This window comes from Nyctibius grandis, chromosome 17 (assembly GCF_013368605.1).
Source record: "Nyctibius grandis isolate bNycGra1 chromosome 17, bNycGra1.pri, whole genome shotgun sequence".
NCBI lineage: Eukaryota > Metazoa > Chordata > Aves > Nyctibiiformes > Nyctibiidae > Nyctibius > Nyctibius grandis.
The window spans coordinates 7,215,019-7,227,898 of record NC_090674.1 but is presented as its reverse complement, the minus strand read 5'-3'; the positions used below and the strand labels follow the sequence as shown (position 1 = coordinate 7,227,898).

Here is a 12,880-nt window from a genome sequence, read left to right as displayed (position 1 = left end):
GTGTGCATGAACCAAAGGGTGGTCAGTTTATCCTCTGGAGTGACTGAGCAAACAAGGGTCACTCGTCAAGCCAGAGCAGAGCTGATGGCTCTTACAAGCAATAGTAGAGAAATCTCTCCTACAGCAATTCCTGTCCGTCACAACTGTAACATTTACAAAAATACCCTGCTCCACCTCGAAGACCTTCGCCCCTGACTGAGCGGTGTGCTCTGTACTGTAACCACAGCACCTACACAGCTCCAATACCACTCAACAGAATGCCTGAACTTCTGCCAGAGGATCCCATCAAAGTCAAAAGTACGCCATTCTTTTCACACATAAATAAAATACACGGGGAAATAAAACTCCCTACAGAAGAGAGGATCAGAGCTGGACTATCAGATGCAGTCAGAACCTTCCTCTGGAGTGGAAAAGGCAAAGGTCCGTGCAGGAAGGACTCCCCTGACTACCAGGGCCTCCAGAGAGTACTGGCACCTTTCGGAGATGCTTGCTTCAGGGTGCTGGGGTTCCCAGGGGGAAAGGCGACCTCCGCAGCAGCTGACTGGCTCTTCTGGAAGTGGCTTAAAAGTTTGGTCTGTGTTTCAGTTCGGACCTTATGAAGAGAGAGGAAACGGAAAGCTTCTTGCAAACACCTCGAATAGCCCTCTCTGAAGTCAAACTGAGAGCTTTTATGGAAGGATCCTGCAGCTAGAGAAGGGAAGAGAAGGGGGGGGGGGAGAAAGAATAGTTTAGAGCAATTGTTCATGGCTAGAGAGTCATAAAGCTGTCACAGATTTGCAGTCAGCTAGAGACTGAAACAAAATCCAGTACTCACTCTTCATCTGCAGCTGGCTCTGTTGCTTCAGGTAGCTGACGGTCATCTCCAGGACGTCGGCTTTCTCCAGCTTGGAGTTGGGCTGGTGTCTCTGAAACTCCTTCTCCAGGAGCAGTTTCAGCTGCTCGATGCTGCTGTTAATCCGGTCACGGCGCATTTTCTCCACCACCGGCTTCCTCAGCTGTAAAAAGCAAAGGAAAAGAGACCTACTGTTAGAAGGATCTCCTCTCTGCCATTTCACAGGACCGTTTGTTGCCCATCACTGTTCCTGAACAATGTGGACCTGTTTCTCAGCCAGTGTAAACTGCTACGAGAACAGCTGAGCACGTGGCTGGAAGCTGCCTCGCTGTGCCTGGACTTACTTTGTTTTTCTCCTTTGGTGTCAGCAGGTTGTCGGGCTCCATGAAAGCAGCGCTGGGAGCCATCCGTCCTGAGGAGGGAAGGAAGGTCTCCGAGTGTCAGTCCAGTAGAAACGTGATGCTGGAAGCTGCCTCTGCCCGGTATTTATGGTGTGCAGCCTCACTGAGAGCCTGTGGGTCTGGGGCTCGGCGGAGTTTCCCACACTGCGCAGCCAATCAGGGACCCAGGCGGCACAATAGGAGAAGCACCGATTCCTGCACGCTCCGTTGCCAGTGAATAGCCTGGGGATAATGACCTTCTCCCCATGAGCAGGTGGGGAGTGCGCGGCACGTGAAGGGCTGGGATCAGAATTACGTGTGCGAAGCTGGGAAGGAGCTGGCCTTCGACGGGGAAAGGCTGCTGAGTAACGGCGCGGGTCGGTGGCGTCGCAGAGGCAGCCTTGGGCTCCGTGCGTGGAGGGAGGAGGAGGAGGTCAGCTCCGTGGGGCTGCGCTCCTCTCTGGAGACGCACGGAGGCACACGCTTAAGCATGCACAAGTGCACATGCACACACGAGCATTTTCTGCCTTTCTGAGATAAAGAGCAGGATTTCTTTAAATCTGTGCGAGCCAGAGCCAGTTGCTCTCCCTCAGGTGACTGTGACACCAGTTTTGCCCATGTGAAACAGAAAACAGCTTTTCTGGTTTGCCTTACTGCAAATAAATATGTTTAATTGTAAGTACACATAGTTATTGAAGATGTTTTCTGTTTTGATCTTTGTTCTCTTCCTTTGATATCTTATGCACCTCCTTAGTACACTCTCAAGCCATGTCACAGCACTCTATGTTTCTGTTTTCAAATACCTGCGAGATAAATCTGCAAGGAGAAGGATCTGAGTGTTTTGGGATCAGTTCAGTCTCACATGCTGCTTTCTCACTTCCCCCCGCCCCCCCAACATGTTTTACTCTAATTATTTTCATTTAATCTATGCACAAAGGAAAACTGCAGAAGAAATTCATATAGCCCATAAAATTATTAGAAATCAAATTCCTGATTCCTCCTTCTCCACCGGGGCAGTTTCCATACTGAGATGCAGAGTCTTTGCTCAAGAGGTGCCTGCAGCAGGTCTTGCTATTTGCATCCTATAAACACACAGCCAGAGATTCAGGTTGGAAAGCTTGAACCTGCATTCATCCCACCTTCTGCCCATGCAGGTGCTGCTTTCTTCTATGAGCTCTAACCTCACACGAGCAGCTCAAGGAGGAAATGGCAGCAGAGTGTTTTCTGCATCCCCTGGACACGCGCCCTGGCCTGTGTGGGGCCAGGCTGCCAGCCCTGTTACACCACCAGAAGGGCGAAGGCAGGCGGCAGCATTAACCACGCACCTGGAACCACGTGCTCTGGTCCCAGATTTACTCCAAAGGTGCTACGTGACCTCATCAGCTCAGCACGCTTCTCTGTGAGCATCACTATCTCCCTCTGTAAGATTCAATCCAATAATAATAACAATCTGAGAAATTACTCTCAAATAACATTAGGGCTTATGTTTGGCGATCTCTTACTGAAAAAGAAATGGTCATAAGTAAATACTGTTTGCGTTTACATTAATATATGTGTATGTGTGTTCATGTCTATATTAATATATACTCATAAATATGTGTGTGGTCACGCGTGTCTTTTAATGTGAATACACAGACACACGGACACATTTCTCTCTCACTCTGCAACTCATTATTCGTAAGCCCAGGTAAGGCTTAAGTGACCTCTTCCAGGATCTGCTGCTCCATCCCTATTGTCCTGCCCCTGAATAGGCTCCCTTCTTTTCGTACAGAGCAGCAGCTGTTGAGCTCCGAGTCTTTTATGTCAAGTTGTGGGAAAGCTTTTGTGACACCATTTCACATGTTCTCCTCAAAGCTTGTGGATTATCTTTGAGCCCGTGTAATGCCACCTCTGAAACCAATCTTTTGCTCTGTGCATCCCTCTTGGGGGGATTCTCAGAAACCTGAGCAGCAACTCATTTCTTGAGCTCATTAATCAAGTGCGTGAAGAAGAAATGTGCCAATCCCGTGATCAGCAGGGTCCACTAGCAGTTTTGCTAGAGACAGTTTCTGTTTTCCAGATTAACTCACTAATAAGCAGCTGTAAGAACAGCAATGATTCTAAATAAAAGTGATAACAAAAATTCCTCCCTATTATAAAGCTAGCAGAGTCAGTGAACTTTACACTCAGGATAATGAATTCTGAATTACATGGTTCTACTACGGTTCCAAACAGACACAATATTGAATAGAAAACTCACTAGGATCCCCAGATACCAGATCTGGATAACATGTTTGAAATATGGCATTAGCAAGAGCCTTCCCCCCAAATCTCTGCCAGATGTTAGCTCTTTAGGAAGACTCAAAGATGCTGCTGCTTTCCCAAGTCTGGAGAGATGCTCATTGCTCCTCTCCTGATGCGTGCTGCCCAGATGGCCTTTTGGGAGCAGGGTTTCCCACTGAACACAATGCAGAGCCAAGCACCGTCGCTAATGTGGTTTGTAGTCAGGCACACTTCCTTTGTGGCAGGAATGAATATAGTTAAGAAATGGTGTGGGAAACTCAGAGGTACACAAACTTCCATCGCCTTATGTCAGTCATTCAGAAAGCCAAAGCGCTTGGGAGCAGGGACAGAGCAATGCTGCTCAATAGAGAACAGGGACAGCGAGATATAGGAGACTCAGCGCTGAGGCCTACAGACCATCCTGAGGTGAAAAATAAAATGGGTCCCATCCTAAGGGCCTTACTTGGATCCTTGCTGAAGTCAACAGAAACTTTGGACTCCACAAAGGGTGAAGCACGCTGCTAGAGTTGGCCTGTAGCATTTGTACCTCCAGAGCTAATCCCTGATCTCCAGTAAACTGGTGTAAATACAAATTACCTCTACACCTACAGTGGAATTCATCAAAATCCTCATCAGCAGAATTTGAGACAGAGGTACTGAGCAGCCTGGGGTATGGGCACTCGTCAAGGGACGCCTGGTAGCAGAGTCTCCTGGTATCTGTCAGTGACTCCATGGACAGTCCTAGCAAAAAAACATATTATTTTTCTGGGCAAAGCTGAACTGAGGCAATGCCTCACCTACAGCAGAGGATCTCCAAGCTGGCAGGAGGAAATCAGTCCTGTATTTAAACCCCATATTTAAATTACAGCAAACAGCAATTCAGATTAACATGCCAGAGCAATTAAGGATTGGAGGAGCTTCTGTATCTGTTTGCAACAGTTTGCATAAGCTAATGAGCAGCCTGACTAATATCAAGGGTCTGTGTTTCCTGGGACATATTAAACAAATCTGGGGAATTAGAGGCAAACAGAATATGTGGCTCAGAAGCCTTAGTGCAGGCTGAAACCACCTCTGGGACAATTTTCTTTGGCCTTACTGGTGGATGAGTGAGATTCTGCTCCTGCAGCTCCTTTCCCTGTCATTTCCTCCCAGCCCTTCCTCGCTCCGCTGCTTGGCAGTCCCCTGCTTCAGTCTGGCACAATTTCTGTTGGTCTGCATTGCTTCCTTCACTTTTTTCCTTTTACTTGGGGTTTATTTTCCCTTCATGAAGTTTTTATAATCTGATTTTTCATTCTGTCACTCTTTTTCCCTCTGTCTGTCACAGGCAGATGTGGTTTGAGGACAGGAGTGTCTTACAGGCCCGCAGACTGTGTGAGTTTGGAGTTCCGTCCAGTTTCCCACACTGCTCTCCTATTCACTGCATTCAGGCCGAGGATAAAGGAAGCGTGCCATGCTACAAGCTGAATTAGAAATGGTGTTTGACTTCCCTTTGTACTTCCCACAAACCTTGCTCGGGGTAGACCATCTGCATAGCACTCACTGCAGAGAAAGCCATTGATCAGGGCCTGTCAGCCCAGCTGGGGCAACTTGGGAAAGCAATTCCCTGTGCCACTCCAGCTCTTTGGGGCTTAACATCTGGCTGGAGGGGGAGGCGGCCGTTGATGGTTTAACAGTCTTGCTGCCTTTCAAGTTGGGGATGCTGTTTTGATCCCCGATAAGCCTTTCTGAAATCCTGATTTTAATAACATGGAAAGCATCCAGAAGACTAGGAATAATGCACTGGCTTTGCATTTTCAAAGTGCTTTACAAATACCAGCTAATGAATTCTCAGCAACCTCCTCTGTGAGATAAGGATGCATTATTAGCAATGTTTTACAAAGGAGGAAAAATGAGGCAGAGAGGAGAAAAACCAAAGTGGCAATATTTCAGATAGCCTCCTGGTTGCAGAGCTTCCATTGCCAAGTGGCCTGTTTGAGACATCTGGTTTGCAAAGATGCTCAGCACTTGCTTTTGTTTTAATTAGCTTTGGCATCTCTGAAAAGAAGCCAGCTCCCGAGCTTGTGGGAGAATTTGGATTACGGGCCTGGACCACACTCGCAGCCATGCACCACCTAGACCAGCACATGCAGAAGTTCTCATTTGTGCTCAGGTTCAGTAGCAGTTTTTGAAAATGTTATTTAGTACAATTTGTTCAAGCCCATGAGATGGCTGAAAAGGAAGATGCACTCAGATCCTTGATCAGGAAATACTTAATGATCTATTCAACAGAAATTAACTTCATCTCTCTAGAAAGTCAACTAAGTTTTAATTTGTTTATTCGTGCTCCTAAAGACCTACCAAACCCTCAGTCTTAAGGTGCAGCTGTCCTTAGTCCCGTGTGGTTCTGTCTGTCAGCACCACCTAATTTTGATCAGCTGCCTCCCAGCAGTTACAGTTATTCTGGGCTTGGAGCTCCTGGGAGGAGAGGATGTGTAATTCAGCGTGCCCTGAATTACATCAACTCTCTGAGTTTATACGGGAATTTCAGGCCCTAGACACTTGGCCTGGATAAAACCAGTGACTTAGAAATGTGCAAGGAGCCAGAGTGCTTCAGTGAACAAGTGCAGTGCTCTCTGCAGGTGCAGCGGTGTGTGCTGATCACTGGCCTTATGCAAAAGGTGTCTGCGCAGGCTCCTGGTGGCAGCTCCTGGGGACTTCGCGCCAGATTCCCTGTGCCTGGTGCTGCAGGTGATTGTAGGGCACGGTTTGTGCTACCAGCTGTGCTAAGGATGTTCTGGGGTCCTGGTCCTATTCCTAACCCTTAGAGCAAAACTCAAAACCACCTGGTAGCACGTGTGAGAAAACTGCTGGGTCTCAGCCCTGCTGCTGAGATGGGGAACAGTTACGTGAGATCATAACTAACTTAGCACGGACTGGTGTGACTGTAGAGCAAGGTGTAGCTGAGCCCCTGGTAAAAGCAGAAGGACAGGATATATTCTGTGGTTGTTTTATAGGGGTTTTTGGAGGAGGAGGGTGGTAAACACATAACAAGGTGGCTCCCGCAAAGCCTGCTCCCAGGGCAATGTGTTCCTTTGAGACATAATTGATTCCTGCCATCAGGCACCAGCCTGCTCTCCCCCAGGGTCAGCGCTTTCCCACATCCAACCCCATTATCCCACAGACCATGCCTTTTGTACAACACACTCCAGCTATTCATGTGCAAAGCAGCTGTAATCCCCAGACCTTTCAGAGTCAATATACCAGGAAATAATAAATCCCTCTTGTGCACTCTTGAATATGCTGAGAGGTGACTTGTGGGAATTTCAGCTGGGCAGAAAAATAATAAATTCTCCTTAATTTTTTATTATTTGGAATACTCACTGTAGAAAGACTATGTCCTTAGTGCATGACTATTGCAGGGTCACCCACACAAGCAGCTATACAAACTGCTTTTGCCTCTAACAACCCTGAAAATGCAGATCAAATTGTCTCATATGTTTCTTAATGATCAAATTCCACCTTCCTTCACTTATGCACCTGGGAATGACAGTACATTAAGCATTCTGGATCTAAAGGAAAACTAATTTAAAAAGGTTAAACCTGTGAAGAATGTCCTTCACAGTGATAAGACCCCTTTTTGCCAGGATTCTAATGTCTAAAGGAGGCAAGATAATGCCATGCTAATGACATTTAATGGAATATTTTGTACAACAGGTCTAATACCAACACAACCTTCTCCCCTGAAAGAGGCAGATTTCTCTACACTTCCACTCCGTTGGTTCAGACAGCAGAATTAGGCTTGGCTTGTGAGAGCAGAAGCAGCCAATCCTGAATAGCAAGTTTGGCAGAATAATTTCTTTATATATTGCCTCCCATGCCAAACCATTTTTTAAACTATTTGCTATGTAGAATGTAGTGTCACTGAAACACCCCGAGGAGAACATGGTAGGCAGGGTTAGGTGCACCTGGGGCGCTGGGAGAAGGGATATTCATCAGTGTCACCAAAGCAGTGACTCATAACTTTAAAACTGTCAAAGGATCATTAGGGTTCACCTCAAATAGGCAGTACCCTGTCTTTTCAAACCTCATCCAAGAAAGCAGCTCCACAGAGTGAGTCAGAAGAATATGAGGAAGATGAAGGGATGTGGTAATACTGCAGGGATTTGTGGTGCTAAAATCCAGGAATCTTAAACATTAGAACACGTCCACCCAGGGATAGTAAGGTATGAGTGTGGCACAACATACAGACCCAATAGCTTCATCAGGCATTCACAGATAACAATTTCCATGCAGATGTGTCAACACAGGTCTGCTTGGGACCCTGGCAGGTGTTCCCATTGCTACTGTCTTCCTCAGTGATGCTGCCGCTAGCACGTTACCTATGAAAGTGAGGTCAGAGCTAGCTTGGTCCTACAGAGCCTTCGCTGTTACCTGTGCAGATAAGCCCTGCCAGCAATGCTAACCTGACGAAGGGACAAAAGCCCACTTGAGATCCGATGGCACACAGGACACATCCTGCAAGGCCCTGCTCTCCAGGGGTGATGACAAAGCCCTGAGCTCGGGGTCCTGCTGGCCACCCCTGCGTGTGAACCACTGCCTCTGCCCCTTGCCCCATGTTGCCCCTTTCTCCTGGCAAACACAGACCTCAGAAGCCCCTGCCTGCACGGTGAAACACGCGCTTCTCAGCCTTGCTCGGTGGAAAAGCCCTGTGAGTTCATCGAGCCTTGGCACAAGTGCGGGCTCCACAAAGGAGTCATTAGCACCAGGCTGTGTGGGTTTGAGTTTCTCTGCGTTTCCCATACTTTTCCCCTATGGATAACATTTCTTGTTGGGACAATAGAAGTGTGCCTTGCAACTACTCACGACATTAGTGACGGTGCTTGAGCCTGAATGATTTAAAGGGAAAGAATCCAACTCCCAAAAGACCATCTGGCTATGAGTTATAATACAGCAATAAAGGACAGGGCTGCTCCTCAGGAGTTGGGAAAAAGATGGGTTTTGACACTGAAGAGCCTCTTCAACCAGCTTGGTACATGCCTACCTGTCAGCTCCTAGCTTCAAGGCCTGCCACTGTTGCTCCCTTGCTAGGAAAGGGATGACACAGGACACCAGCTTTTGGAGGAAGGCCAGCCAAAGAACAGAGGAAAAAGGGCAGCACCTTATTATAGCTGGCAAAAGCTAGGGCATGGTCTCTGAGCTGTATCTTATTTTGTATCACAATCCTTTGACTGCTTCAAAGTGTTCATGAGATGTCTTGTCTCCTGGCTTTCCCACAACGCAGGGAATAAAGGGCTCCAAGGACAACATCTGCCCCTCACAAAGAGCTAAGCCCATTCAGGCCCACACAATGAAAACCACGAAGCCGGCTACTTCAGTGACACCTCCCTCCTTCCTGTCAACTGCCCATTAAAGTCAGGCTTCGCTTGAGGATTTCCAAGTAAGAAATTGTCTTCGGCTGTCTTCCCTCACTGCACACTTCCCTCCACCACTTCCATCTCCAGACTCTGAGCCACGCTCCTGTGCACAAGCAGTGCACTGGGAGAAGACAAGCACAGACATCGGCGTGTGAAGAGAGAAACAGAGGTGACCATTTCCATTTGCTTCCCCTTCCCTATTTATTCACCCTGCCCATCCCACATCCCACCATGCTGGCTGTAGGTTCTCCACAGCATTTAGAAGTCATTTCACACTGATAACGCTTTGGCTCACCATTAAAAGTGTAAGGACCGTATGGACAAGCACAAACACACCCACACTGGCAAAGGGCACCTGGGAGGCTGGCTGTAAAGTGCCCTCTCTAGAAAGAGTAGAGAGATGTCCTTGCTGCTGTCGATTTTGACCCTAACAGTGCTCCCCCACTGCTTCTTTCCCTGGCACATGCAGGGACTGGGAATGCAATGGATCCCAGCCGACCAGCTGGAGGGTCGGGGTTTTCCCAGATCCCTGGGCAGCCTCACCGCACACTCCACCAGTCGGCGTGGGCAGAAGGTTATTCTCTCCGGGGCATTTGCAATCAATGTACCATGCACTAATAGATGCTTCCCCTATTGTTGGGCTGTGTGCCTGGATTGGCTGCACGGCTGTGGGAAACACCAGCGATCCCCAGACTCACGTATCTGCTGAAGCTCCCCGAGGTATAAATAGAGGCAGCTGGAAACTGCCAGGGCATAGTCCGACGCTCAGCACAGCAGCCCGACGTGGGGGTCTGTGCCCAGGACAGAGCACTAAGAATGGCTCCCACTAACGCTCTCATGATCCACATGGAGGAGAAACTGCTGCCAAAAGAAAAGAATAAAGTGAGTAGAGCCCTTGGCAGGACTGGGGAGGCTGGGCTGCGCTCTCTGCAATGGGCTGCCCCATCACATAAATACTACCTGGGAAAAGATGAGGAAGGAGGGAGAAAGTGGTCTGGGGAAAGGCAAATAGGTTAAAGAGGGATAAAGGAGACTATGTAGACTTTTTTTAAATAAAATTGAGTGGGGAACAGGTAGGCAGCACTGCAAAGCTCTCCTACCAAAAGGAAGCATCTTTGAACCCGTGTGTATCAGGGCATCAGAAGGGAAAATTGGGTCAGGTCTCAGAAGATCCTTAACGATCTGCTCCATCTCTCTCACAGCTGAGGAAGCCGGTGGTGGAGAAAATGCGCCGTGACCGGATTAACAGCAGCATCGAGCAGCTGAAACTGCTCCTGGAGAAGGAGTTTCAGAGACACCAGCCCAACTCCAAGCTGGAGAAAGCTGACGTCCTGGAAGTGGCTGTCAGCTACCTGAAGCAGCAGAGCCAGCTGCAGGACCAAAGTGAGTGCAGAGCATGTGTTGCACACCAGTTAACCTCTACTGCCCCAGGCCTCTGCCCTCCCGTACACCCCTGGCCCCTGAAGCACGCAGGGGTACAACACACCAGGTCTAGTCACATGAGCAAGGCTCGTGCACTCAGGCTTTTGGAAGAAACTTAATGCATGAATCAGAACTGTCCCATGTTTTGGTCATGATCCTAACCCACTGCATTTGCTTCTCTCTTTCTTTTCTAGCATTCATTCACAAGAATCTAGAGCAGGACTTCAACAGTGGGTACCTGCAGTGCCTCAAAGAAGCTATGCATTTTCTGTCCTACTATGAACCCAAGAGGGACACTCAGGTGCAGCTGATCAAGCATTTCTGCAAAGCTCAGATGGGTGCAGACGTCAGGTACTCTCCTGCTCTGCGCAGTCCACCTCTGTCACCCTGTCTGTTTGCCAGAAAACAACCTACCCAGAAGACTGTGGCCGCTGCTCCTACTCTCTGGAGACCCTGGTAGACCTGCTGAACTTTGTTTTACTCCTATGTTTTGCTGGAAAAACTAGAGGGACCTGTGATTTAATAGTTCCTCTGTAAAGTAGGAAACTTTGCTTTCCAAAGGTGGGAGGGGGGCAGTTATTGTTTTTTCTGTCACAAGAAATGAGGGTCGCTGAGTAGTTTCCCTTCATAGTGAAGGAATGTGTTTGTATCTTGCAGCAAATTTGCTGCTTTTATTGGTGGCTCCTAGCCAAAGAGAGGACCAAGTTCTGTGGTGATTTAGAGAGCCAAACACCCTTCAGTTTCCATCACACTTCTGCTTGGCAAGGCTGTTGAGCCTGTGGCTGTCAGTGGAAATCTTTTTACTCACTCCCTGGGTCACTGGTTCAAGTGCTCCATTGTCTCTAGATAATGTATTGACCTTCCTAAAGACTTTGAAGAATGTATTTTGTATCGTGAAGAGAATATTGAGCCTTTCCCTTTTGAGTGAAAGATGTTATTAGAAATGCTGATTCTTCTGAAGTTCCTGTGCTATTTTTAGTATACCTTCTTACAGAAAGTTATGATGATAACAGATAGCTCTAGGGAAAGTTCTGGTAATGTCAGTATGTGCTGCTCTCAGTTGAGGGATAAGTGGTGCCTTTTGTAAAGGAAATACCTGTGATAAACCTTAAGGAAAAGGGGGAGGAAGGGAGGCAATAAGTACTTTATAATCATTCACTGAACATGCTAAAGAGCTTAAAAAGCTTTTATAAAGTTGTGATGTATTCATCCTGTGTGATGCTCAGCTTTGGTGTCTTCGCTGTACAATACAATAAAAATGGTTTTAGTCATTAATCCTTTGGTTTGCAATTATTAACGTGGCTCATACTCCTGGACTGTGTTGCATGTAGACCCCTTCTGCAGTGGGGAAGCTATCAGATAATGTCATATTTCTGAGCCCTTCATTCCAGTGTAGTTTATATTTGGGAAATTCATTTGGTACAACAGGATTTCAGATCCTGCAAAGAAGCAACCTCTGGAAAAGTTATCGAAAATTAAAATGGAGGTGAAATTGAGGTGAGATACTGAGAGGTGTAGACCCAGATACTTAACAGCAACCTATTCAGCCTTCAGCAAATCACTAATTTCACAGCCACTTTACTTCCCCCCACTCCCCATTAATTTGCCCACCAACCTATGTTCAGTCTTACACTATCTGTCCGTGTCGGAGGTAGCAACATGCAAAACTCCTAATAACTTCCAAAGAGTTTGGCACCTGACTCTGCTTGGGGATCTTACCCTCCTCTTTGAAACCACCCGCAACAGGGTGAACTAGTTTCTGTTGTCTTTTTTAGGGGATCATAAAGCCACTCTTGATCACCTTCAATACCAACAGCCTCTCCAAAACACAGCACTTTCCCCAATAACATTCACTCGCTTTTCCTTAGAAGAGTTCCCATTCATTGCTCAGCGGGGACTAGTCACCTCTTATTTTCCCTTCTCTTCAAAGCAAAATAAATCTGCACAAATAATCAGTTCACAAAACTATTATCTAACCACAGTAACACATGGATTTGGATGTATGACAGGGAACCCTCTCATTCTTCCAGAGATACAGTAACAGCATGAAACGCCATTGGTCAACAATTTCAACTCTCCTCAGATTCCCTGGGAGAGATGCCCTCGAAAAACTTTGTTCCTAGCATATGCTTTCTTCCTTAAACAAAAGGAAACCTGGAATACCTGGTCTTGTCAAATGGCTGCTTAGTTAAGCACTAAGCAAACTCAGATCTGCTAAGCTGACAAGATCAAACTGCATTCAAACGCTCCAAGCTGTACCTGGCCAGTCCTCACTTGATCTGTGGCGAAACCCTTTGTTGTATGTACAGAAAAGCCAGCTAGCCAGGTCAAGAACATATTGCTCCACCTCATTAGGGTTGCACGGATGATTTTGGTTATTATTTTACCCTGAATGCACGAGCTGGTTGAGTGCTCCTCATCTGTCTGCCAACCCAATACAAGGTGGGTTTTTGGTACAGTTCTGCGGTTCATCAGGGGCTGATACCAATGCTGCAGGTAGATTTGTTCTTCCTAATGAACGACTAAATAATCCAGAAGAGATATTTTTAGATTTTGTGGTTGCTTAGTGATCTTGAAAAAGTCACTTCACC

The 12,880-nt window shown here is 47.2% G+C and overlaps 2 protein-coding genes across 2 annotated transcripts; one reads left to right on the top strand and one right to left on the bottom strand.

Moving 5' to 3' along the window:
• Positions 1-445: 445 nt before the first annotated feature.
• Positions 446-1,239, bottom strand: LOC137671444 (transcription factor HES-5-like). The gene is made up of 3 exons (XM_068415026.1): positions 1,177-1,239; positions 815-995; positions 446-687 (listed from the first exon to the last, which is right to left on the bottom strand). The coding sequence occupies exons 1-3, from the start codon at positions 1,237-1,239 to the stop codon at positions 446-448; spliced, it is 486 nt and encodes a 161-aa protein (XP_068271127.1).
• An 8,444-nt stretch (positions 1,240-9,683) lies between these two features.
• LOC137671309 (transcription factor HES-5-like) lies at positions 9,684-10,749 on the top strand. The gene is made up of 3 exons (XM_068414775.1): positions 9,684-9,749; positions 10,070-10,250; positions 10,484-10,749. The coding sequence occupies exons 1-3, from the start codon at positions 9,684-9,686 to the stop codon at positions 10,747-10,749; spliced, it is 513 nt and encodes a 170-aa protein (XP_068270876.1).
• The last annotated feature ends 2,131 nt before the right edge of the window (positions 10,750-12,880 follow it).